Raw genomic sequence first — 27,775 nt, forward strand, 5'->3', positions numbered from 1 at the left:
ACATACAGCGAGGCATACAGTAATCACAGGTGTTGAATTGGGAAAGCTAGCTAAAACAGTAGGTGAGACAACAGCTAATCAGCTAGCACAACAACAGCAGGTAAAATGGCGTAGACTAGGCAACGGGGCCAACAGATAGAACAAACAAGCAGAATGGAGTACCGTGATTAATGGACAGTCCAGCGTGCATCAGCTATGTAGCCAAGAGATCCGTGTCCAGGGGGCAGCGGTGGATGGGGCAGGGAAGCTGGCCTGGCGAGTGTTATCCAGGTTAAAAAAAACGAACAATGACTAAATAGCTTGTAGCTAGTTAGCTGGTTAGCTTCTGGAGGTTCTTGAGTGTGTTCTAAAAATAAATAAAAAATAATAGCGATTCCGTATCACATTGGGTGAGGCAGGTTTCCGGAAGGTATAAACAAATTAAAAGTCAAAAGAGATAGAAAGTAAATATGGGTCCGGTGAGCGTTTGAGACGCGGCGATTCAGGCGGTTAGCAGGCCTGTGCTAACAAGCTAACAGTTTGTAGGCCAGGGCTAGACAAGGTAGCAGTTAGCGGGCCGGAGCTGGACAAGCTAGCAGTTAGCAGGCCGAATTAGCAAGCAGGGAGATAGCGAGGGCTAGAGAGTTAGCCTTTGGGGGACGTCGCGATGGGTTGAGTCTGTTTATTCCTCTTCATGCGATGACATCGGTAGACCGGTCGTGGGCCCGGGTATTGTAGCTCAGGAGTAGCACAGGTGCTACGGCCGGGCTAGCTTCAAGCTAAGTGGGTGGAAACGCTAGCCAGGAGTAATCCGAGGTTGCGGTTTAGCTAGATAGCTAGTTGCTGAAAATTCCAGCTGAAAGATGTTCCGTTTGCGGTGGGAATCCGGGGATGAAAAATAAATAGGTCCGTTGTGCTCTGGTTAACGTCGCGTTGTACGAACAGGCGAGAGCTTTCCGAACTACAGGTTAGCTGATGACCGGTTAGCTGGAGACCGCTAGCATACCCGCTGGTTAGCTGGCTAGCTTCAGTTGAGGGGTCCCGAAGTAAATATAAATACTTTAGGAAAAATAGCTACATTGGGTGAGTCGGGTTGCAGGAGAGTATTTGGAAGCTTAGGGTTTAGCAAAATGTTTTCAAAGAGATATGTGGAGAAAATATGTAAAAAACGAAAAATAAACTATATATACAGGGACACGACAGGACGACCTACTGCTACGCCATCTTGTGTCTGTAATATGTATTTGTTAACATTTGTAATGTCTTCAATGTAAAATGTAAGCATTTTTATTGATGTGTTGGACCCCAACAAGATTAGCTGGCATCATGACATCAGTTAATGGGGTTCCTAATAACTTCAAATTCCAGCCTACAATATTACTAATAAAATATCATAACTGCATTGATTTCAATAAATAAATAGTTTCCTCAGTCATTTACTATAGACAGAACCAATTTCTTATAAGGCATTCTTACTGTGGCTCCAAGATGTCGCCCCCGCCTGGCCACCTGAAACAAGAGCCTGCCAGAGGCTGAGGGCTGCAGCTCCTCTCTGGGGCTCCCGCCATGAAGGAACTGCTCTCCTTGTGCTACTCCTCCCCTGTGTTGCAGTGAAGCTCAGGCTCCAGTGGTACATTTTGTGTCCAATTTTGTAAGACATAATTCAGACATAATTTGAGTGAATGTGGTCAAATTAACACATTTTCTCACCCCCCTTTTGAAATCAAACATCTGATCAAATGACTGGTTATTCCCTAGAGTTCTTAGAAACAAATACATGTGGAACCTGTCCAATTTGAGCCCATGGATCTGGTTGGGTGAAATGTAGGGCTTTATCACAAAAGGGCACAATTCTTTGCTCTAGCTTCTCCATTAGTGCAGCACAAACAATATGCTTCGAACTACAGCATTGGAATCAAACAAACACAAAGGGTAAAATAGTGATAAAAAAAGTGTGACAAAGGCAAACATCTGTTTTCAACAAATGTTTTATTGAGTGAAATGGAAACCTCTTTGGCCGTGGAAAACAATCACACTTGGCATTACAAGTTTGCTTTGCATATACCAACAAATCCCACCTGCACTTTTTGCGATAGAGCTTTGGCAACTTCATTTGTCAACCAGAAATAAGGACAATCATGAAAAATTAAAAGAAAACAAATAATTCAAACGTAATAAGAAAAATACAATGTGTCTTTCAGCTCTGGTACTGGAGTTGCAAAGAGAATGGAGAAACTGCGGTAATAAACAGTTAAACCTTAGATTTAAATTACTTCATGCCTAACCATTCCTTAAGCCACCCCCCAAAATGTATATATTTTTTCAATTACTTATTTAAGTATACATCATCTCTGCCATATGTGACATTTTCTTGGGAATATAAAGATAGTACTCCATGTAACCAGAAAGATCCTCTATTGTGATGTCATCAACATAGGCCCGAGCCTGTTCGGAACAGGAACGCGGGGAGGTTGATGTGGTGGACCCATCGGTCTGAGTTCTCTGTTGCAGGGAGGTCTGGGACGTATCCTCTGGGCTCGCCAGGTTCCTCTCGCACTCTGAGAGGATGTTACGGAGGCCCGTGAAGGAGTAGACCTCTATGCCCTGCCAGCCCGTGCACTGGCACTCGCTCTGAGCGCAGGGGCACGGGCCCCCACCCTCGTGGAGCTTTGACAGGGACCTGAAGTCAGAGGGCACAGCTCCGGTTTTGGCTTCAGCCCCTACGCAGTGAGCTGCCTCTGGGACATCCTTGTCATTAGACAGGGGCTGTCTGGGGCTGCCCTCCAGCTTGGCTGTGGGGCCTTCCCCAGAGGCAGCGGGGATGTGGGGCTCATAGCCAGCACCGCCAAACACAGGGGAGGAGTGGCCCGAGGAGAGCAGTTCCTTCTTGGCGGGGATCTCCAGGGAGGAGCTGCAACCTTCAGCCTCTGGCAGGCTCTTGTGTTTCAGATGGCCAGGTAAGGGTGACATCTTGGAACCACAGTAGGTGAACTTTGGAGGATGGAGAATGGGAGACTTGGATCTCCGGCGTCTTTGGCTTCTCACGGCTCCTCTTGACGTCTTCCTCATACAACTACTACATAGAAAAACAAAAATGTTAAAACCAAACATAACTATGATGGTAAAATAAAAATGGACCCAAACAGTCATTTGGATTACCATGCCTTTTGAGTGACTGAAATAAAACGCATAATATTTTGGGGGAATAGAAATGCTGTAAATTAGAAAAAGCACTCCGTCTCGTGGCTAACTACCAGGAAGTTTGAAAAGATAGGCTGAGTGGGCGGGGGGGGAGCTTACAGTCATGGTCTCGCCTTGAGTGACAGTTCTTTGAAATGCCCATGTCAAGAAACTTGCAGTGAACAGTTGCAGTAAAATCATCAAGCAAATGTTGTGATACACAAAGCAACTCAAACACTGAAATTGCATCAATGATGCCAAACAAGTGTTGTATAATTTTTTGGGGACATGTGATGCGGTTCATAGCAGCACTGACAACTGCATCAGAACTACCCTTTCGCCCTTTTGTTCCATGCTGGCTGAATACCGAGCTAGCCAGTAACTAGTTAGCACCATACACAAATGAAAAGGGAAACATTAGTATCTAGCTGAAGTGTACATTTTTAAATATATCTGCCGACAACCTACAGTCAAATTTTGGGACCAGTAGTATAGCTATCTTGCTATATAAACCCCACCCCTTTGCAAACACACTTTGCGGATGTTGGTTACAAGGCAGTACTTATAAAGATAATGTTACCATTGGTGTATTAATAATCCCACCTCGTGAACCCAAGTGTTTTACATTGGGGGTGGAATTGTAACTTTATGATCAAACTTTATCAATGTAGAAGCAACAGCAATTTTTCACACTTTGGTCATCATAGTTTGATTTGGTGTCATCCAAATATAACATTTAATGAAAAACATGATTTTGAATGTTGATGAGTCTTTAAAATCGTACAAAGTAAACATTAACTGTACTTGGTTGACTTCCGCAGCAACAAAGAGCACGTAGCAAGATGCTAATCTCCTTTGCAGTTCTTGTCATGCAGCTGTCAAGCTGCAGAAGAGTGGACCATACTTTCCTGCACATGCGCAGATGCTCTGTGTGAGTGCTTTAAAGTGCTGCCTTTTGCATTGCTCTCACTCTGCAATATCTTTGGTTCACACTGCCACTGATGTCTTATTAACTGAATCTATTGTTTGGTATGAGCCATTGTTTACTCGTGTAATGACATTAGGGCTGACCATGTATTTTGTGATTAGAATCAGATTAGTCATTTCTTACGAATATTTGTCAAAGATTTGCGCTCGTTGCTCGTGGTAAAATGTTATTTTGGGAATATTCAAGAATCAGCAAAAATGATTTGAATCAGAGTGAAGGAGTGGAATCAGAATATATTTGGATATTTGTGGTTAGCCATAAATGACCTCGATAAACAATGAAGTTAGAAATTGACAAGTTGACAGATTTGACTTAGCAGCATACATTCCTTTTGGTATTCCAGAATACAGTATGTGTGAGATGTTAGCCGCTGCTGTGTGTTAAATCGGTTGTTTTTTCAGCTGAAAAAATTGTTTGTTTTCCCTAGGATTCTTTTCAGCAGTGGTGACAAAGGAAGCTTGGGGGCCCAGGGGCATGCCCAGCCAATATACTTTTTTTGGGTAGAAAGACAGGTCACTTCTAGTGACTTTTTGAAAGCACATTCTACATGGCAACAAAAACCAAATGCATGAAAATACATGCAATAAAATGCAAATGAATGACTTACAAATCATACAATGTGATTTTCTGGATTTTTGTTTTAGATTCCGTCTTTCACAGTTGAAGTGTACCTATGATAAAAGTACAGACCTCTACATGCTTTGTAAGTAGGAAAACCTGCAAAATCGGCAGTGTATCAAATACTTCTCCCCACTGTATATCCACAGTAAACGAGTCCTATATCGACATAACCCGAAAGGCCGCTCAGCAAGGTAGAAGCCACTGCTCCAAAACCGCCATAAAAAAGCCAGACTACGGTTGGCAACTGCACATGGGGACAAAGATCATACTTTTTTGGAGAAATGTCCACTGGTCTGATGAAACAAAAATAGAACTGTTTGGCCATAATGACCATTGTTATGTTTGGAGGGAAAGGGGGGAGGTTTGCAAGCCGAAGAACACCATCCCAACCGTGAAGCACGGGGTGGCAGCATCATGTTGTGGGGGTGCTTTGCTTCAGGAGGGACTGGTGAGCTTCACAAAATAGATGGCATCATGAGAGGAAATTTATGTGGATATATTGAAGCTACATCAAGACATCGGTCAGGAAGTTAAAGCTTGGTGGCAAATGGGTCTTCCAAATGGACAATGACCCCCAAGCATACTTCCAAAGTTGTGACAAAATGGCCTAATGACAACAAAGAGGCCGACAAACCTGACTAAGTTACACCAGCTGTGTCAGGAGGAATATACCAAAATTCACCCAACTTATTGTAGGAAGCTTGTGGAAGGCTACCTGAAACATTTGACCCAAGTTAAAACAATTTAAAGGCAATGCTACCAAATACTAATTGAGCTTATGTAAACTTCGGACCCACTGGGAATGTGAAAGAAATAAAAATCTCCTATTATTCTGACATTTCACATTCTTAAAATAAGGGGGTGATCCCAAATGACCTAAAACAGGGAATTTTTACTTGGATTAAAGGTCAGGAATTTTGTTAATAACTGAGTTGAAATGTATTTGGCTAAGGTGTATGTAAACTTCCAACTTCAACTGTATACGGAACTAATAAAAAGTTTGGAGATTTTTCAACGTAGCCACGCTTTGCACACCCTTGGCATTCTCTCAGGTAGTCACCTGAAAAGCATTTCAATTTCAATTAAGAGGTGAGGCCATCAGTTGTGTGGTACAGACGATAGCCCTATTTGGCAAAAGACCAGGTCCTTATTATGGGAAGAACTGCTCAAATAAGCAAAGAGAAACAACAGTCCATTACCTTAAGATATGTCAGTCAATCCAGAAAATGTTAAGAATGTTTCTTCAAGTGCAGTCGCAAAAACCATCAAGCACTATGATGAAGCTGGCGCTCATGAGGACCGCCACAGGAAAGGAAGACTCCGTTACCTCTGCTGCAGAGGATTAGATCATTTGAGTTAACTGCACCTCAGATTGCAGCCCAAATAAATGAATCAGAGTTCAAGTAACAGGCACATTTCAACATCAACTGTTCAGAGGGGACTGCGTGAATCAGCCCTTCATGGTCAAATTGCTGCAAAGAAACCACTACTAAAGGACACCAATAATAAGGAGACTTACTTGGGCCAACAATCACGAGCAATGGACATTATACCGGTGGAAATCTGTCCTTTGTTCTGATGAGTCCAAATTTGAGATTTTTGGTTCCAACCACCGTGTCTTTGTGAGACGCAGAGTAGGTGAATGGATTATCTCTGCATGTGTGGTTCACACCGTGAAGCATGGAGGAAGAGGTGCAATGGTGCTTTGCTGGTGACACGGTCAGTGATTTATTTACAATTCAAGGTACACTTATTAACCAGCATGGCTACCACCTCATTCTGCAGCGATACGCCATTCCATCTCGTTTGCACTTAGTGGGACAATCATTTGTTTTCCAACACGAAAATGACCCAAAACACACCTCCAGGTTGTGTAAGGGCTAATTGACCAAGGAGAGGGATGGAGTGCTGCATCAGATGACCTGGCCTCCACAATCACCCACGATCAACCCAATTGAGATGGTTTGGGATGAGTTGGACTGCAGAGTGAAGGAAAAGCAGCCAACAAGTGCTCAGCATGTGGGACCTCCTTCAAGACAGTTGGAAAAACATTCCTCATGAAGCTGTTTGAGAGAATGCCAAGAGTGTACAAAGCTGTCATCAAGGCAAAGGGTGGCTACTTTGAAGAATCTCAAATCTAATCTGTTTAACACTTTTTTAAACTAAATGATTCCATGTGTTTAATTTAATAGTTTGTTTTCACTATTCTACAATGTAGAAAATGGTTTTGAAAAAAAGAAAAAAATGAAAAGAAACCCTTGAATGAGGTGTTCTAAAACTTTCGACCGGTGACTGTGTGTGTACACACACACACACACACACACACACACCAGGGTTTCTGTTAGATGGTAAAATACTACTTTTGGCCGATAAAAAAATAATTGCTGGTCAAATTGTCCACGGCAGAAAGAAGAAAAAAAATCCATAGCAAAATAATGCTTTTTATTAATTGATGGAAATACCAGTTGATGTGCTCCAACTTCGAAGGCAAATATACTTCATAGGCTAATAAATCCTCAAGCTGCTTGGACATTAGTGTCGAGTGCGTGTTTCAGTTTTCACGCAAGGTCCTCTTAAGGGACTTAGGCAAAGTGTACCCCAACTGGGCAGAATTGGCAAAGATTGTGTTAAGTTCCAGTGTGCCCGCTGAGAGGTGATTTTTCCTCAAACAGAGTGAAGACGGCCTCAAATCGCACCATGTTGAGGAAAAAGGAACAAGGGTGATGCGCAACGGAAGCTGCTCTGAAGAGTTGGACAGTTTTGACTTCCCAACAGCAGAGGCTCACTTTGAGCATTGAGCAGGCCCAGATCCAACGCAAACGCAAGTAAATTAGAGGCCATTTATTGTGTTCGTCAGGCCTGGTCCTAGCACTTCTGCTGCCGCCCTAGGCAAGACCAACATATGCCACCCGTCTCATGTATAGTATAAAGACTTGGAATTGATTGCTACACTAGAGTAGCGAGACTAATGATATGCATCATGTGCAATTGGTGACTTTCAGTTCAGCAGAACCTGGAAACGAAACATCGTTGCCAACTATTCATGTCAGTGACAATGTTGCAATCACAAGGCAGTCGACTGCCTATAGTAGGAAACAGAGTTATCAATTGAGCCCCACAGTGGAGGAGTCATAACACCCATAAAAACCTAGCGGTCAAACCCAAAAATGGTTCCAATTGTTTTTCCACCATGGATTTTAAAAAACAGTGTTTCGTGTAGGTGTCCTATAAAACTGTGCCAATTTTCTGTGGTATTTTCTTTCTGTATAAATATGACGCGTGGTCGGCCGCTGGACACAAACAGTTATCTAACCTTGGATGCTTGCAGCGGTGTCTAGTTTTCTTTGTTTTATTAACGAAACGTGTTCCTGGTTACAAGGGCAAATGTCTGCATAGGATTCCAAATCCGCCAGCTGATAAACGCATTCTCTCATTCCACTAAGGATCTCCGTCTACCAGCAGGAAAACACATTTCTTCATTTGATCCTCGTAGGTATGGCAACTAAATCAACAAATGCTAGCATCCATGACATAAAATGAGAGATTTAAGGCAACGAGTGAGGAACCAGCACGTAACTATACGTTTTTTAAATGTTTTATTTAACCAGGCAAGTCAGTTAAGAACAAATTCTTATTTACAATGACAACCTACCGGGGATCAGTGGGTTAACTGCGTTGTTCAGGGGCAGAACAGATTTTTACCTTGTCAGCTAATCCATTCAATCCAGCAACTTTTCGGTTACTGGCCGAACGCTCTAACCACTAGGCTACCTGCCGCCCCAAATATTTAAGAGCTTAAACTGTACATTTGGTCAAAAGTAGAATTGAGGCCATCTTTACATCACTAAATATGCACGTAGAGTCGTGAAACTTCGTAATTGTACTCTTGAATATGTTAAAGTATCAGACCTAAGACCCCGGGGGGGTTTAAAATAGTCACGAGAAAAGAGAGGGAAATATGTCACGGGTATGCGTGTCCGAGCATAGATGACGTGCTACCTTGATCCAAAATGAAAGATATATTTAACATTTTAATTTACAGTTACATATTTTATTTAACTAATATTTGTGGTTTTATTTACCGTAATTTCCGGACTAAAAGCCGCTACTTTTTTCCCCCACGCTTTGAACCTCGCGGCTTATAAAATGACGTGGCTAATTTATGGATTTTTCCCGCTTTCACAAAAAACTGAGCACCGGCCCATAATTTGACGTAAATCGAGCGCGCTCAAACTTCCCGTCATTTTGATTACGGTAGTCATTTTGTCACCCTCATCATGGCAAAGACACAGAGAAATTCATTGTTGTGAAAGTCAACAAGAAAGGATGGATGACGGAAGGCCTAATGCATGAATGGCATACAGAGTGTTTACGGCAAGCGACCGGGAGGATTCTTTCACAAGAACAAGGCATTTGCTCGTGTTGGACAGCATGAGGGCCCACATAACAGATTCTGTGAAAGAAGCCTTCAAGGAGGACAAACTCAATTCCAGATGTGATTCCTGGGGGCACATCAAAGTATTTGCAGCCACTCGACATCAGTGTAAATCGTGCATTTAAGGTGGCGCTCCGTTGTTCAGTGGGAGGCTTGGATGACAAGTGGGGAGAAATCTATCACTAAAATGGGCCGCATGCGAAGAGCAACTTATGGTCAAGTCTGCAAGTGGGTCCTGACAGCGTGGAGCATTGTCAAAAAATCCACTATCATCAACGGCTTTCGAAAGGCTGGACTGCTGTGTGTTGAAAAGGGCAGCATGAGCTCAGCGGGGAATTTGCCTCCGGATGAAAGTGACGAGAGCGACAATGAAAACGATCCAACATCGGATGAAGCAATTCTGAGGCTATTCAACTCCGACACCGAAGGAGATGACTTCAGTGCACAGGAGGAGGAAGATAGTGACCAAGGACTTTCTTGGCAGGCTACTGTTCACTGCAATTTTTTTTTTACAAGCCGTGTTTCGTTTAAAAGCCTATTTATTTTTGTTACAAGCCGTGTTTCGTTAAAGCCTATTTATTTTTGTTACAAGCCGTGTTTCGTTTAAAAGCCTATTTATTTTTGTTACAAGCCGTGTTTCGTTTAAAGGCTGTGTAAAGTTCATTTGTTTCAATGTACCGGTAGGCACCTGTGGCTTATAGACATGTTGCGGCTTATTTATGTACAAAATACTTTTTTTTTTGAGTGGGTGCGGTTTATATTCAGGTGTGCTTAATAGTCCAGAAATTACGGTATGCATTTGGTCTTGTACGGAATACTATTCTAGTAGCAGTCAGATATTTATAATGTTCCATGAATCCTACTTGGTTTTTGCAAAGAAGCTATATATCTAGTTAGCTAGATGATATTACCAACATACCTTTATTTTACCAGATACTCTTCTCCTTCAGACAGAGGTCTTTATTTAATCCATTATCATTTCTGCCAACTATATGAACAAGGTCAAATCTACTTCAATTAATGCTGTCAGAATGCACTGCTGTATTAAAGCAGTTCAGATCTAACTTGACATGTTCTGTTTGCAGGTTCAAAGCCCAATTAACTCATTGCAGAATATATCCATAATCATGAATGAATAAACATATATTTGACAAAAATAGTTTAGTGTCACCCATGAATCAGACACCCAAACTCCAACAATCACATTGTTTTAAAAAAAAAATTAAGTTAACAATGCATACATATTCGTATATGTTATGTTAAGTAAACATTCAATGATTTACTCATCAATGCCACACACCTGGGACATCAAAGAGCACCATATGAACTAGTATTACTATCTGAGAGCGAACAGATTCTTCTAATGTTTCACATTTTTAGGAATTAGGCCAGCACAAATAATACATGTAAAACAGCATATTGTGATTTTGGTGGGTGGGTTACAAATGGAAAAACTGGATGCGTAAGGTAGGTTTTATATAAATTACTAGCCAACTCCAACAACAACAAAAATAAAAGTATGAAAATGTATGCACTCACTACTGTAATCGCTCTGGGTAAGATCGCCTGCTAAATTACTCAAATGTAAAAATGTAAAATGAGAAACGCACTTAAGACTCAACAAGTTAGCAGCAATATCAACACCCTTCTTGTCAATGTTGCTTGTCAATTGTCAATAGCAAAAACAGTACACCACAACACTTAAATGTGTTACTGAGTCTAGATGTTATCAAATCAGAAGAACAAGTGAAGGAGGCAGCATAGGGGAAATGGGTGAAGGTGGGGTAGAGAGTTCTAAAGTGTCTGAAGTTGAAAGACAGTGTGGAATAAAGGGTAGCTAGAGAGCTTGTTGGCCATGGAATAAAAATAAAATGGGGTGCTGGTGTGCTTCTGCACCCCTAGTAGGTAGTGGTTACAAATATCCGGACCATGTCCAATCATACTCGTAGTCCCTGCATATGTCCCTCGACATCATTCTCAGTCTCAGTTTCAGCATTCAAATCATGGTCATCTTGTGTCTGTGGATCATAACATTAAAGACGATGAGCGATCACAGCATTTCCAACAAGTTCAACTTCAATTTGAGAGTGGAGCATGTGTTATAGCAATAACCCCACCCAAGTGTACCCATAGTACAGAATGGACAGCTCCAGATCTGAATGGCAAGAGCGTGTATAGGCTTTTGTTCCAGCCCAGCCCATACCTGACTACAAATCATAGCCTATCGCCATGATTCGGTATGTTGCTTATTTAAGTCAGTTGTTAGAGCAGGGCTGGGACAAAACCCTTAACACGCTCCTGTTCCTCAGGACTTCATGCAATGACTGAACCAGACAAAAACAGGAGAATGGTGTTCGAGGTTGAAACAGCTTACCTAGTTGAGAAGACTCAGGCACACCAATTGGTTCTGGAATAGACAAGGTGCAAATAAGGTTAGCAATTTGGAATCATTAACATTACAGTAATTCTACCTCAAAAAACAAATATGTGAATATCAATGAACGTAAAACCCACCATAGCAGATAGCACCAAATAAGGTTACATAACCTTGCCTACTACCTATACTAATGATCTGCTGTCCAGAGGGTAACAGCACACAATGTTTTCCCGCAGTACAGTAAGCACACTGACTCGAGAGAATGCTAAATCAGTCCATCTATGAAGCCTCTCAGAATGCCAGACTAAAATAATACAGGGTAGCTACAAGTAAAGTAGTACTTGAAGTAGGCTACCCACAGACGCAAACAAACATGATCAAGAACTCCTAGCGCTAGAGCTTCACCATCTAAGCTAGCTTGTTAGTTAATTAGCGAGCTAAACTGCTGACTAGTGAGCGATTGTTGGTTTATAGAAGCCAAAAGAAAGCTAAACTTGTTTTTCTGAATTTCTCATGCATTTTAATGGCTAGACAAATAGATGGCTAATGTAGCCATCTAGCCAGGGTAATGTTGCTAACTAGCTAACCATGAGCTAGCTAGATAAAGACATTTTCTATGTAAAACTTGTCCAAGACATTCGGCAACTCTGCGAACTGAAAGAATTTTAGCCAATGTATTAACTAATAAATGTAGCTAATATTAGATAGTTAATCCAGCGATGCTTACCTTTGCCTCGATTCGGCAGTCTCGTCTAGATCATCATGGCCCTGGTGAGTGACTTTGAAGCTTGAGACAGGAATTTGTAGTTCTGACAGCCACACTGAATACAGGTGAATATATTGATAAAAAAAAGTAACCTTGTCCAGGAGACTTACATGGTTATCAAAATGCCATACCAGGGTAAGTCTCCACGAAACACAGCCCTTATTCGAAGTGTTTCTAAAATCCACAATGGATAAATTGAAATGGTGGAAAAACAATTGGAACCATTTCCGTGTTTGACCGATTTATGGGTATTGTGATTCATACCGTGGTAGACTACACAACCCCACGATAGTTCAAATTACAGTAAATATACAATTTATTATCATCATCCAGTATAACTGTAAAAAGAGTGACAGAATTTGAGCTTTGCAAACTAGTGACTTTATAAATGCATGGCATGGGCCCTTGTTTCACAAGAGCATTGTAAAATAAGCTTCCTCATAATGAACCAGCCTTAACGAATTTCATTTATGTACCTATTGAATTTGATTGCATAACATCAGTTTAATAACGTATTAATTTTGTGGCTGCTTAGTGTCCTCGTTCAACTGCTTGTGTTGCTGAATCGCAGATGGAATCGAGGGTGGTGGGACAGCCAGCCCGTTCATGGCTAAAAGGGATCCCAGCTTTTGTCAAATTAACGTCAAAAGTAAAAAATAAACAAAATTGCATTTTAGCTAACCTTAACCTAATTCTCCTAACCTGCTGCTATAAAGTGATTTATAGCAGGGATGAACAGACAACGGGCAATGTTTTGCTTTTCTATAAAACCTGTCATGTTGGTATAAGAACATCATTCTACTTTATTACAACTTTACAGGCTAAATTCTATTCTGTTAAGATGAATTACATCTAAATGTGATTTTGAGCACCGTGGGTGGATGCCCTAATGAGTTACGCACCCAATGCATATGGATATCTGGACAATTTTTCAAATGTCCAGTAAATTAAAATCTTACTGGTCAAGTTGTCCGGTGCCAAATTTTCCTAACAGAAAACCTGACATACAGTGTACAAAACATAAGGAACACCTGCTCTTTCCATGACAGACTGACCAGGTAAAAGCCATGATCCCCTATTGAGGTCACTTGTTAAATCCACTTCAATCACTGTAGATAAAGGGGGCGAGACAGGTTAAAGACGTATTTTTGAGCCTTGAGATAATTGAGACATGAATCTGCGGCGGTTAGTCAGGACCAAAGTTATTGGCACACCTTGATAAAGAAAACTGGGAAAAAAAGATTGTATACAATAATACCAATTCTGAGCTTTTATATGCCAAACAATTTAAAATATATGATTATTTTATACCAATAAATTGCTCAGATGGCAATTTTAACAATCAATATGTTTTTTCCTCTCAAAAAGATAGGGGTCAAAATTATTTGCAATCACCTTGCAAGGATAACAGCACTGAGCCTTTTTCTAAAATGTTTTATTGGAGAACACATTAGGAGGGATCTTAGACCATTCCATCGTACAGAATCTTTCCAGATCTTATGGCCTGCCCTTTTCAATTCAAACCACAAGTTTTCAATAGGGTTCAAGTCCAGAGACTGAGATGGCCATGGCAAAATGTTGATAGTCAATGAACCATTTCCTTGTGGATTTTGATGTGTGCTTGGGGTTATTGTCTTGCTGGAAGATCCACTTGCAACCAGGTTTTTGGCTAAAATGTCCTCATACTGGGTAAAGTTCATAATGCCATTGACCTTAAGGGCTCCAGGACCAGTGGAAGCAAAATTGCCCAATAATATCAAAGATCCACCACCATACTATACAGTAGGTATGGGGTTATTTTATGCTTACGAATCCTTATTATTTCAACGCTAAACCCACCACTGATGTGTGTGGCCAAAGAGTTCTATTTTCATTTCATCTGACCATAGCAATGGTTCCAATCCAAGTGCCAATGCCGTTTAGAAAACTCCAAGCGTTTACTTTTTTTGGATGACATGAAAAGAGAGCTCTTTGGCCACACACGCCAGTGGTGGGTTTAGCATTGAAACAAAGATTTATAAGCAGAAAATAACCCCTAACCTACTGTAAAATAGGATGCTGGCTCTTTTTTGTATTACTTGCTAGGCCAAATATTTTTCTCTGAGCATTTATATTAGTATAAAATAATATAATTTCATTTTTTTTTTGCATACAATACAGCTCAGTATGTGTAATTTGTTTTATACAGCCTTTTTTTGCACTCATTTTAAACACAATGTGTTACATTGTATTACAAAATGTGTACATTTTTACAAATATAGAATTTATAAAACTGAATCTGGCCCTAGGGGTTCTAACAAGTTATTATACTTAAATAATAAAAAAGGAACAGACAATGGAGAAGCATAGCAAGAAGATACTTATAAAACAGTGGACAATGATTGTAAGAGGGCCTTTCCTTACCCATGCCAGTTCTCCTTGGGGCAGCTAAGTTTGGGCTTGGCACCCTCTAGAAAGGCTCGGCTAACCACTCTTGGAGTAATGGTCTCGCAGACGTGCAGTGTAGCAGGCAAGCTAAAGAAACCAACAAAAACTCAGACCACAATATACTGAACAGCAGAAGAACTTAACTGAGACTTCACATTTTCAAGAAATATTACATTAATCCTGGAAACTGACCCTAGATCAACCAGTAAGGAAGGACCTAAAACGTGAAAGAATGAAATGTAATAGCCATTAACAGTACTACGAACCTTTCAGCATCTACCCGGAGCTTTTTAAAGGCAGTTTGTAGGGTCTCGTCCTCACAGTCTTTTCCTCCTGCCTCCATAGTGGGAGGAGGTTGTAGTGACCAGCCACCCAGCTATAAAACAAGAACACTTGATTAGCGAGGTATTACTGCTGACTCAAGATGTGAGTGACTGACTTGCTAGTGTAAGGTTGGTTATAGACATGCTGGCTAAAGATGTCCTGTTCTCACACTATAGCATCTAACAACTGACTTAAATACTTTATTGTGAACTGCTCAGTGATGATGTAAGGGATGCAGATTTAATGAAAACTATCTACCGACTACGGATATTCCTTCCGAAGTGGAATGTCGCTAAACAGGTACAGACTTAAAGGGATAGTGCGAGATGTTGGAAATTAAGCAATTTTCCTACTTACCCAGAGTCAGATGAACTCATGGATACCATTTTTGTCTCTGCGAGCAGTTTGAAGGAAGTTGCTAACTAGGTTTGCACAATGACGAAGTCTATGAGGTCAATTAGCATCCATTCACTCGCTAAACTACCTTCACCTGACTGAATCTCGCACTATCCATTTAAATCAAACACATTTGTAATGCCGTTTCGAGATGGCTGCCATTTTACGATCCCCTAACCAATTATACTATTGTGTGTGTTTTTTTGCGTTATTAGTAACTTATTTTGTACATAATGTTTCTGCCACTGTGTTTTATGACTGAAAAGATCTTCTAGATATCATGACAGCGATTATTCATCCCGTACTGGAGGAATAGTTTTTCTTTAACGAGTCAGACGGGAAGGATTTATTTCAGACGCCCGACAAGGCCCTCATCCACCTCATTCGCTGGACAAATACACAGAGATATTGGGGACGAAGGTCTGGGTGGCTTGTAAGGATCCGACGACGAGTGGGTAATCTGCCTTTACCATCAGTCTTATTAGCCAATGTACAATCATTGGATAATAAAATAGATGAGCTACAAGCACGTATATCTTAGCAAAGGGACATTAAAAACCGTAATATCTTATGTTTCACCGAGTCGCAGCTGAATAATGACATGCATAACATACAGCTGGGATGGTTTTAAGCTTTTTCGGCAGGGTAGAACAGCGGCCTCTGGTAAGACAAGGGGTAAACAACAGCTGGTGCGCGAAATCTAAGGAAGTCTCGAGGTTTTGCTCACCCGAGGTAGAGCATTTCATCTATATTCTTCGTAGCTGTCTATTTACCACCACAGACCGATGCTGGCACTAAGAACGCACTCAATGAGCTATATACGGCCATAAGCAAACATGAAAACGCTAATCCAGGGGCGGCGCTCCTAGTGGCCGGTGACTTTAATGCAGGGAAACAAATCTGTTTAACATAATTTCTAACCGCATGTTAAATGTACAACTAGAGAAAAAAAATAATAATAATACATTTAAAAAAAAAAACTCTAGACCCCCTTTACTCGACACACAGAATCACATACAAAGCTCTCCCTAAATTTGACAAATCTGACCATAATTACAAGCACCAGTGACTCGGTCAATAAGAAAGTGGTCAGATGAAGCAGATGCTAAGCTACAGGACTGTTTTGCTAGCAGACTGGAATATGTTCTGGGATTTTTCTGATGGCATTGAGGAGTACACCACATCAGTCACTGGCTTCATCAATAAGTGCCTCGATTACATCATCCCCACAGTGACCATACATACATACCCCAACCAGAAGCCATGGATTACAGGCAACATCCGCACTGAGCTAAAAAAGCTGCCACTTTCAAGGAGTGGGAATCTAACCCGGAAGCTTATAAGAAATCCCGCTACACCCTCATACGAACCATCAAACAGGCAAAGAGTCAATACAAGACTAAGATTGAATCGTACTACACCGGCTCCGACACTCGTTGGATGTGGCACGGCTTGCAAACTATTAGACTGGAATGGTATTCATTGATTACAGCTCAGCGTTCAACACCATAGTGCCCTCAAAGCTCATCACTAAACTAATGACCCTAGGACTAAACACCTCCCTCTGCAACTGGATCCTGGACTTCATGACGGGCCAACCCCATGTGGTAAGGGTAGGTAACAACACACCCACCACACTGATCCTCAACACGAGGGCCCTCGGGTGCGTGCTAAGTCCCCTCCTGTACTCCCTGTTCACTCATGACCGCATGGCCAGGCACGACACCAAAACAATCATCAAGTTAGCCAATGACAACAGTGTACGGCCTGATCACCGACAACGATGAGACGGCCTATAGGGAGGAGGTCAGAGACCTGACCGTGTGGTGCAAGGACAACAACCTCTCCCACAACATGATCAAGACAAAGGAGATGATTGTGGACTACAGGAAAAGGCCCCATTCTCATTGACGGGACTGTAGAGGAGCAGGTTGAGAGCTTCAAGTTCCTTGGCGTCCACATTACCAACAAACTATCATGGTCCAAACACACTAAGACAGTCATGAAGAAGGCAAGACAAAGCCTATTCCCCCTCAGGAGACTGAAAATATTTGGCATGGGTCCTCTGATCCTCAAAAGATTCTACAGCTGCACCATTGAGAGCATCCGGAGGGTTGCATCACTGCCTGGTATGGCACTACGGGGAGAGGGTAATGTGTACGGCCCACTGGGGCCAAGCTTCCTGCCATCCAGGACCTCTATACCAGGCAGTGTCAGAGCAAGGCCCTAAAAATGGTCAAAGACTCCAGCCACCCTAGTCATAGACTGTTCTCTCTGCTACCGCATGGCAAAATTACATTATACAATGTCACAATAACGCAGGCCTTGCCTGACAAAATAGAAAGCATGCTCCCGACACAAACACACTAATGAAGAATGTACGTGTGGTAGCTAGTCAGTCTTGCCGTTTGAGATGTTTAAAGAGTTATTGATGAGTTATTGTATCATGTCCTAAAACGAGAAAGCGACCAAAAACTGGGTTCCCTTTCTAATGGAACGCATTGTTTGTAAAAACCAAGTTGAGGCAAACATTCAACGTTGTCTTGGTAATAATAAATGGACATGGTTTTACCGCAACAGAATAGTTACACCCTTAAATTGAACCATTTTGGTAAAAACAGTCCCACCCATTACAAGTTAAAATGTAATTGGTTGATTCCACTGTCACTCCAAATTTCTGCCCTAATACAGTTGAACAGCAGATGCCTTCTATCTAGCTTTTGATGGCCTAGCCAATGGCTGATTTAGCTAGCTAGATTTATCCCCCCCCAGAGACCACCAAAGAAAAATCGCAAAATCCAACAACTAGCTGTTTGAGAGTTGCGCGTGTGTGATAAATAAATCGACATAAGGAACAGCTTAAGGAATCCATCTGTTTTTTATAAATTAAATAGCCTAGATTAAAAATACCATTATTACAACATTTTGTTCACTGGCCCAAGCGGATCACTGATGGGGATGATCGAAGGGTTTCCAAAACCTCTCCTGTATGTTGAGTCCTGACACACAGACAGGGGCACTCCCGTGTCGTTGTTGCCTCTTCATAAAGTTGGTTTATTATGGTCAATTGCACATCATAATGACAAAAAAAATGCAAATTGTGAACCAAAAACTAATGTGACCATGTCATTTATTTTCACTGGCCAATTCAAAATGTGTGTCGCACTGCCAAGTCAAATAGCCTCAAATGTGACTGTTTTTGTCGCAGTATCGAACCCTGTATACGTTCTGCACGTAGGTGCTGCGGAGAAAAACCTGTCCCTGATATTCACACCGCTTCTCAATACAACAGATTGAATTTAACTCCACACTTTCTACTGTACAATAGAAAAGGCTACTGCAGAAAATAGCTGATTTGCTCATATCCAAAAGGTCTACTTGTGATTGGGCAGGACAGACATAGTAAGGAATATAAACACAATCTGCATTTTCATTTTGGCAATAAGGGGAAAACACACTAGCCCTACATGAAACCATCTTTAGCCTACTCTTCAGACACCTTTACACACATCATACATACTCCTCCACCCACACTACTCTTTCTCACACACTGCTCCCAAAAGTTAGGCACCAAACAGAATTTAATTAACACCAAAAAAATAGATTGACCTTTGATTCAGATTTAGCTTAAAATTACATTGGCATTTGCATCCTACCTTTGAAGTATCTCTTTAAGTAGGCTATCTATCCCGTTTCCCTGTGCCATTCAAATGTGTGCATAGCCAAGTTAACACGTTGTTAGCTAGCTGGCCAGGTAACATAATTAAACAAGGTTGTTTGATATCAAACCAAAAACTCTGCCCATGAGTAGTTAATTCTTAGTAATAGCTACTGTGAATTGGACAGTGCAGATATATTAACAACTTCAGCTTTCAGACGATATAAGACACTTATATGTACCAACATGTGTTGTTTCTCTAATCTGTGATCGTGACACAAGGCACTGCATGATTTACAACTGTCCCGTTGACGGGACACGTATCCCTAACAAGTTTTAAAAGCTTTTTATCTTCTATATTATAAAGCATGTGCGCCGAGGGTTTGGGCGAGAAACTTGCGTTTTTCTGTAACAAAGGCACAAGCACGTGTCACAGTGCTCTGTTTTAAAACATTTTAAAACAGATGGAGATGCACAGAAACAACAGACAGAGAAGCAGCTGAGTAGGCTAATGGCTGGAGATGTGGCTGGCTACTCAGCTGTCACATGTGATATTGGATGGAGGACTCATTCTGATATTACATATTACGATCTGAACTCTGATATTCTATTTGTAGGACACGTAGGAATGCATTCAGTGCTCACTCAATTTCAATATGAGTAACATACATCATTATTCATTGACAAGTGGTAATGTTAGTAATGTTAGCTGGCCATCTTAGTTGCAGACGTGGCTAGCTAACGCCAGCTAGCTAAAGTTTACTTTGAGTGTAATAATTTGCTCTATTAAAACATACATGCAACTATAATTTACTTCTTATCAACTATAACCACAGCATTATTGTGACCATAGGTTGCTTACCTCGAGTTGCATTCCAAATATCCCAGTCAGGGACAATGTTGTGTGGAGTGTGTGATGACACAGCCGACAGAGAAGGTAATGTGATCACACAGGGAGAAGATCTGATCGCCCCGTTCTTTTATAGATCCATGGGTGATGCACTCTGCGTCTGTTTACTTTTCACGTGGATGACCTATTTTGAAATCAAAAAAGCAAATATCATCGAAAAGTGACGAGTTTGCATTCCTGTAGCTAGTAGCAATAGCCTAATCATATTGAGGAATAGCCTAATTAGCAATAGCCTAATCAGATTTTGTATGAATAATACGAACCATCTCTGGCCATAATATGGTGAATAGGCTTTACAAATAGGCTCTGCTACTGTGAGGCAACCCCTTTCAAAACAGCAGCGTGCAGATCTTAAACACAGACCAGTTTAGAAAAACTGATTTCATTAGCTAGCTATCACAATCGCCACAGCTAGCGGATAGCTAGGTTCATTTCTATTTAAAATGAACCCATGAGCACCAACATGTGAAGTTCATAGGTTCATAGCAAATTGGGTGTCAAATGAAAGCGAAGAGTATATTTTGGGGAAATGAAGGCATAGATACATTTTTCAACTATTTTCCATCTTAAAAATTGGTTAGTGCTATCTGGGCTCCTTGGGAAGTCCCTAACCTAACCCTTAAAACTTCTTATGGCTGGTGGGCAGTTGAGTAGCTTGGATGAATAAGGTGAATAAGGTGCCCAGAGCTACTCAAGCCCAGAAGCTAGAATATACATATATTAGTAGATTTGGATAGAAAACACTCGGAAGTTTCTAAAACAGTTTGAATGATGTCTGTGAATATAACAGAACTCATATGGCAGGCAAAAACCTGAGAAAAAATCCAACCAGGAAGTGGGAAATCTGAGGTTTGTAGGTATTCAAGTCTTTGCCTATCCAATATACAGTGTAAAATTTGGTCCGATTGCAATTCCCAAGGCTTCCACTAGATGTCAAGTCTTTAGAACCTGTGTTCCCTTTCACTTCTAAAGACAAAGAAATTGTCCGGTTGAAACATTATTGAAGATTTATGATAAAAACATCCTAAAGATTGATTATATACATCGTTTGACATGTTTCTATGAACTGTAATGTAACTTTTTTGACTTTGTCAGACCTAGTGATCGCGCCTTGTGAATTTGGATTTGTGAACTAAACGCGTGAACAGAAAGGAGCTATTTGGACGTAAATTATGGACTTTATGGAACAAAACAAACATTTATTGTGGAACTGGGATTCCTGGGAGTGCATTCCGATGAATATCGTCAAAGGTAGGTGAATATTTATAATGCTATTTCTGACTTCTGTTGACTCCACAACATGGCGGGTATCTGTATGGCTTGTTTTGGTCTCTGAGTGCTGTACTCAGATTATTCCATGGTGTGCTGTCGCTGTAAAGCATTTTTTTTTTATCTGACACAGCAGTTACATTAAGGAGAAGTATATATTTAATCCCATGCATAACACTCAACATTTATGATGAGTATTTCTGTAAATTGATGTGGCTCTCTGCAAAATCAATGGATGTTTTGGAAGCAAAACATTACTGAACATAACGCGCCAATGTAAACTGAGATTTCTGGATATAAATATGAACTTTATCAAACAAAACACACATGTATTGTGTAACATGAAGAAGTCCTATGAGTGTCTTCTGATGAAGAGCATCAAAGGTTAGTGATTAAATTTATCTCTATTTCTGCTTTTTGTGACTCCTCCCTTTGGCTGGAAAATGGCTGATTTCTGTGACTAGGCGCTGACCTAACAATCGCATGGTATGCTTTCGTTGTAAAGCCTTTTTGAAATCGGACACTGTGGTGGGATTAACAAGTTTATCTTTAAAATGGTGTATAATACTTGCATGTTTGAGGAATTTTAATTATGAGATTTCTGTTGTTTGAATTTGGCGCCCTGTACTTTCACTGGCTGTCAAATCGATCCCGTTAACTTCTTACAGCTGAAATCCCGTTATTAAGCCTAAACTTAACCCTTACCATTTTAAATGCAAACTTCAATTGGGTAACGTCAGATTTGGGATGTCCCAAGGATTCCAGATAACAAGCACCCTTAAAAATTAGGCGTAAGTATTGGCTTTGATTTCTGGTCAAACTGATCGAAAAGGGGTCTTACAAAACTTCTACCAGAAAAAGTCTTAAAGGGTATTAGAAATACATGTAAAGACCCCTGCCAACTAATATCAACAAAAAAATTGGTTTTGTAGAAATTATTTGCCTTCTGTAAGTTTAAAAAACATTGCCGTGTGTCTTGTAATTCTGTTACCAAAATGTTTTACCTCATGAGGAAGGACAATGAAAGTTAACAGTAGTAACAAGGTAAACCTACCAATTAGTTTGTACTACTATAATTTTTTGTTTATTAAGTGATGAAAACTCGTAATTTTGTTACCAAATCGGTAATAAAATTACCTATACATTTATTTGTATTTTTTCCCTTTTTAAAATACGCTAATACCTCAATTGATTTGGCTACAATGGAAAATCATAGTAGTCACAAACCACAGTTGGGTCAACTTTTACTGTTCTTCCTTCCACTGGCATACTGTTAGACACTGCATCTCAGTGCTAGAGGAGTCACTACAGACCCTGGTTTGATTCCAGGTTATATCACAACTGGCCGTAATTGGGAGTCCCATAGTTGGCGCACAATTGGCCCAGACGTCGTCCGGGTTAAGCAGTCTTTGTAAATAAGAATTTGTTCTTAACTGACTTGCCTAGTTAAATAAAGGTTACACATATATATATATATATATATATTTTTTTTAAAACATGTTCAGCTCATAACTGTTTTCTTTCTCTTTTAGTCATATGGTGGTCAAAGCGAGTGTGAACAGTCTGAAAAAACCGTCGCTCTCTAGTTAACCTCTTTCAGCTAGGGGGCACTATTTTTATGTTTGGAAAATAACTTTCCCAATGTAAACGGCCTGTTTCTCAGGCCCATATGCTAGAATATATATATAATTGACAGATTAGGATAGAAATCAACAAAGTTTCCAAAACTGTCAAAATATTGTCTGTGAGTATAACAGAACTGATATTGCAGGCGAAACCTGAGGAAAATCAAACCAGGAAGTGGATTCTATTTTGAAAGCTCCATGTTCCATAGCCTGCCTTCGCTCCATTTAAAGGGATATCAACCAGATTCCTTTTCCTATCGCTTCCTCAAGGTGTCAGTCTTTAGACAGTTTCAGGCTTTTATTGTGAAAAATGAGCGAGAAAGATAACATGGTGTTCACATGAGTTTTGCTTGCGCAACAGAGCTTGGACAGCCATCGCCTCTCCCTCTCCTACTGAAAAAGACAGTGCTGGTTGATATATTATTGATTACATATTTTAAAAACAACCTGAGGATTGATTATAAAAAACCTTTGACATGTTTCTGTGGACATTACGGATACTATTTGGAATTTTCGTCTGCGTTGTCGTGACGGCTCGAGCCTGTGGATTTCTGAACATAACGCGCCAAACAAACGGAGGTATTTTGGATCTAAAATAATCTTTATGGAACAAAAGGAACATTTATTGTGTAACTGGGAGTCTCGTGAGTGAAAACATCCGAAGATCAAAGGTAAGCGATTAATTTGATTGCTTTCCTGATTTGTGACCAAGCTACTTTGATGCTAGAGACTGTTAATGATGTTAATGTTTTGTCTAGTGATCGATAAACTTACAAACGCTTGGATTGCTTTCGCTGTAAAGCATATTTGCAAAATCTGACACGACAGGTGGATTAACAAAATGCTAAGCTGTGTTTTGCTATATTGCACTTGTGATTTCATGAATATAAATATTTTTAGTAATATTATTTGAATGTGGCGCTCTGCAATTCAGCGGTTGTTGATGACAATTATCCCGCTAACGGGATAGGTAGCGTCAAGAATTTAATGATACATCTACCGACTCTTACTGACACCTACCCATGACCCCCTCTCTTTCCACTTACTGTAACCAGCATCCACACTCACTGAACATGGACGTCTATTTTTGGGCCGGTCCAAAACAGCCTTGATTTGGCCCAAACATAGACGTTAGGGATGCACGATATATCAGTAAGCATATCGGAATCGGCCAATATTAGTTAAAAATGCCAACATCGGCCCAATGTCGGGTTTAAAGCCGATATGCAAAACCGATGTCAAAGCTGACGTGCATACCTATATAATGTAGGTAGATGACGTAATGACGCCACGGAAAATACAGCGCTACACAGAACAAAAGCAGAAAAATACTAAGCGCACACTTCCAAACAACTAAACAAGTTCAAGTCGAGCCGTCATTTGAAAGAGTAAGAAACTTTCAGAGAGACAACTCAAAGGTGAAATCCATTAACGCCAAGATAATGGAATTCATTGCCCTTGACAAGAACAAATTCTTATTTTCAATGACGGTCTAGGAACAGTGGGTTAACTGCCTTGTTCAGGGGCAGAATGACAGATTTGTACCTTGTCTGCTCGGGGATTCGAACTTGCAACCTTCGGTTACTAGTCCAACGCTCTAACCACTAGGCTACGCTGCCGATTAAGCTAGCACAGTGTCCTTCTCTCCCGCCTGCCCTCGCCATTAGTAACATACCTGTGGGAAAACAGTACCCGATAGGCAGGGACGAAGGACACCGTCTACCGTTGTACGGCTAGCTAGCTATCGTTGTCGCCCCGCCCCTTATTCTGGGGGGGGGGTTTATTGGCAGCTGGCATCCAAAATTATTGTGCATTAGCGCCCCCGCCTGTCCAAGCTAAAACATTTACCAATAGAAGTATAAAGAGGGGTTCCTGCAGACATAGGAATGCCCACATGCAGGAACACCCCAAATTGCAGGCCGCAATTACACCAGTTTCCAATAACTATATTCACCCCTTGCACCCCTAAACTGTATTTTTTTTGTTGGCAGAGGGTAAAATCTACAAAACTTAGTCCACTCTTAGTTTTGAAACAGCAAACTGTATTGAGATCAAATGTTCCATTGATAAGAAGAATGTCGGCCAAAAGCCACATCACTCCAGCTCCCACTGCCGGCCACTGGGCTTCTTCTCATCACCATATCTGAAAACGTCAACCGGATGCTTTACAGGTATACATCCGTGAAATATCTGGCTCATTGTTCTGTGGCTGTACAGTCCAAACTTGTGAAACAGAAATGTCTATGATTGGTTCAGATTTAGTCCGGTCCAACCAAATTTGGTCTTGTTTTGGTGCAGAGCTGATTAGAATATAGTCAGTGTGTAGAACAATACCCATATATGCAAAAATGATATTGCATATTTCTTCCATGGTGAACCTATTCAGGATAAGTCATCATGAAGACAATGACATTCATATCCATAATTATGCACTTCTGTGTAGTACAGATCAGGGGCCGGATTCACAAAACATTACTTACAAAAAAAAGTAAGAAGTTTATTGGAAAAAATAAAAAGTTCATAAGATAGTTTGTAAATGTAATTCCTCAATGTTCTTAGGAACCTCGTAAATATCTTATCTGGCATTGACATTAGTGACGTGCTTGAAACCAATAAATAAGCCTGTGTGACAGGATTTGGTTATTTCTCACACATTATAGCCATCAGACTAGCTATATCAAAACCAAAAATAATAACCAAGGAAAGAGCAATAAAAACTTCAGCAAACAAGAGCTTGAAGTGACGGTGGAGAAAATAGCAGCCAGGAAAAGGTTGCTGTTGGGGAGACTTGATAACTGTGGGGAGGGTGGGGTCACTGCAGAGACCAAAAAGAGAGGATGGGCGAGTTGGCCGAGTCTGACTCTGCATTCGGGGGTATGGCAAGGGACAGTGACGCCGTAAAAAAGTGGTGCGGAGAGACCATTCATGTGGACCAGCTGGAGGAGAAGGTCGTCCATGATAGGAGAAACGATGGTAGAGGGACTGCGCGACTGGTAAATTAGGTAGCTACGTTAGCTAACTTACGCGTAACGACATTATAGCCAACATAGCAATTCTTTACAAATTGACGAGATAACGCTAGCTATTTAACACTTCTAGAATATTGTAATATATTGTTAATTACTAGCTAGCTAGATAATGCACGTTTAATTTGTTTTCTTGCTGTAATGAAATATCAGGTAGCCAACTGTGATGCAAGAAAACGTTCATGTTTACAAAAGTATCCATTCAAATCAAGACAAGGGTTTAGCTGCCCTAAAATTAAATACATTTCCAAGAAGAAATCCGAAAACATTATTTTCAAGAATCCCATTTCTTAATTTCCCACCCGTTTCTTCCTAGGAGAATAGGTAATAACACTTCCAATAACTTTGTTGAGGAATAGCAACTTTGTTTAAATGTATTTAAATCTATAGTTAAGGATAAAATGGCAGTTAAGAAATTAATTTAACAAAATGTTGTGGATTATGTAATTCCGTTACCGTAATCTGATACCAGGTGTAAATACACTTCTCTCACTGTAGACTAGTTCAACAACAACAGTATATTTTTTCAAACTCAAGGTGTCATATCATAGCGGACACCCCATTCTTTCTGTAGTAGACATCTTTAAATCTTAATTCGGTGCAGATATTTAAGAGTTTTTGGTAAACGTCGCATAAAAAAACCTGAGATTTTAGCATAAAGATTCTAAATGTTAGCTAGCCACCAAACTTTGCATCCACAGTTCTTCCAGTAAATTCGTTTTTCTTAAATGTTGTAAATTGTTCAACGTACTGCTAGTGCATAGAGTTGTACGGTTTATTAAGCTTTTAAATCAAATGGTATTTGTTTTGTACATTTTAAAGTGAAAATCGTGGAATTGCTCCTAGCTAGCCTACCGTGTGTGGATGAAGTTGCGCATCAGTTCCATAATAATCAACGTGGATACTAGCTAGCCAGGCAATATCGAAGTTTGACATCGTGTGAGAATTGGGGTACTCACAACTCAGGATCTCCTGTCCACAGTCCAGATTGAGGATGGCCTGGACATGCAGGGTCTATCAGGCGCTGCGACAAACGGGCCTCAAATGCAGCAAGCTATTAAGCAACAGTGAGGTGGCTAGCTAAAGTAGCTAACTCTGTTAGCAATGTCTCATCGATTGATGAGACGCGACAGACGCGAGCTATTGCATTTTTCGATTAGGTTTAGCGTTCCACAAGCATCACACTACAATCAATTAAGTTTCATTCTAATCTATTATTATTTTCAAAAGCAGTATTTACTTGGCTAGTTCCAGACTTTTCTTTCTCCAACATCTTGTTTACACACGAACCACCTCGCAGTGACTCTGCAACAACGCACTCTGCCCTGACGTAGAACACAGACGCTTCTTCTTCGGTGGGGTTTATCGGCAGTTGGCATCCAACGTTAAGGTGCATTACCGCCACCTACTGTACTGGAGTGTAGGCCAGAGATAGGGATAAACTAAATCCTTCCTACCTGCCTGCCCCATTGCTCTTAAAAAATATTTCAAATGTGTGACTATATCTAATGACGTTCTACTCAATATACTCTTTAAACTAATTTCCTGTATCCCCTTCTCCCTCAAACTAGATCTCATCCTCTCTCTTTCCCTCAAATAATGCCCACATTGTATCAATACATGCTCCACGGTCTCTGTTTCCTAGCAATACTCACATTTTCCTGTTGGATGCTTTCCTATCACATGTAAGGTCTTATTCAACTGGCTGTGTCCCACCCTTAATCTTGGAAATACAGCCTCCTCTCTTCTGTCCATTCCTGCTGTTCTACCCTCCCCAACTTTCCTCTGTACTTG

The 27,775-nt window shown here is 40.7% G+C and overlaps 1 protein-coding gene across 3 annotated transcripts; it reads right to left on the reverse strand.

Moving 5' to 3' along the window:
• Nucleotides 1-1,949: 1,949 nt before the first annotated feature.
• Nucleotides 1,950-27,335, reverse strand: oser1 (oxidative stress responsive serine-rich 1). Of its 3 annotated transcripts, XR_004209980.1 has the most exons (7): nt 26,941-27,305; nt 20,014-20,185; nt 15,040-15,149; nt 14,750-14,860; nt 12,308-12,401; nt 11,578-11,610; nt 10,102-11,221 (listed from the first exon to the last, which is right to left on the reverse strand). XR_004209980.1 is itself a non-coding variant. In XM_020482808.2 (5 exons), exons 2-5 carry the CDS (start codon nt 20,023-20,025, stop codon nt 2,314-2,316), a joined length of 975 nt encoding a protein of 324 aa, XP_020338397.1. In that variant the 5' UTR covers nt 20,026-20,185; nt 27,222-27,335; the 3' UTR covers nt 1,950-2,313. The 3 variants fall into 3 exon arrangements, 2 of the variants coding, with proteins under 2 accessions (XP_020338397.1, XP_020338396.1); XM_020482808.2 differs by lacking the exons at nt 10,102-11,221; nt 11,578-11,610; nt 12,308-12,401 and adding an exon at nt 1,950-3,055 and having other exon boundaries at nt 27,222-27,335; XM_020482807.2 differs by lacking the exons at nt 10,102-11,221; nt 11,578-11,610; nt 12,308-12,401 and adding an exon at nt 1,950-3,055 and having other exon boundaries at nt 26,941-27,313.
• Nucleotides 27,336-27,775: the final 440 nt, after the last annotated feature.

Source organism: Oncorhynchus kisutch, linkage group LG5 (assembly GCF_002021735.2).
Source record: "Oncorhynchus kisutch isolate 150728-3 linkage group LG5, Okis_V2, whole genome shotgun sequence".
Taxonomy (NCBI): domain Eukaryota; kingdom Metazoa; phylum Chordata; class Actinopteri; order Salmoniformes; family Salmonidae; genus Oncorhynchus; species Oncorhynchus kisutch.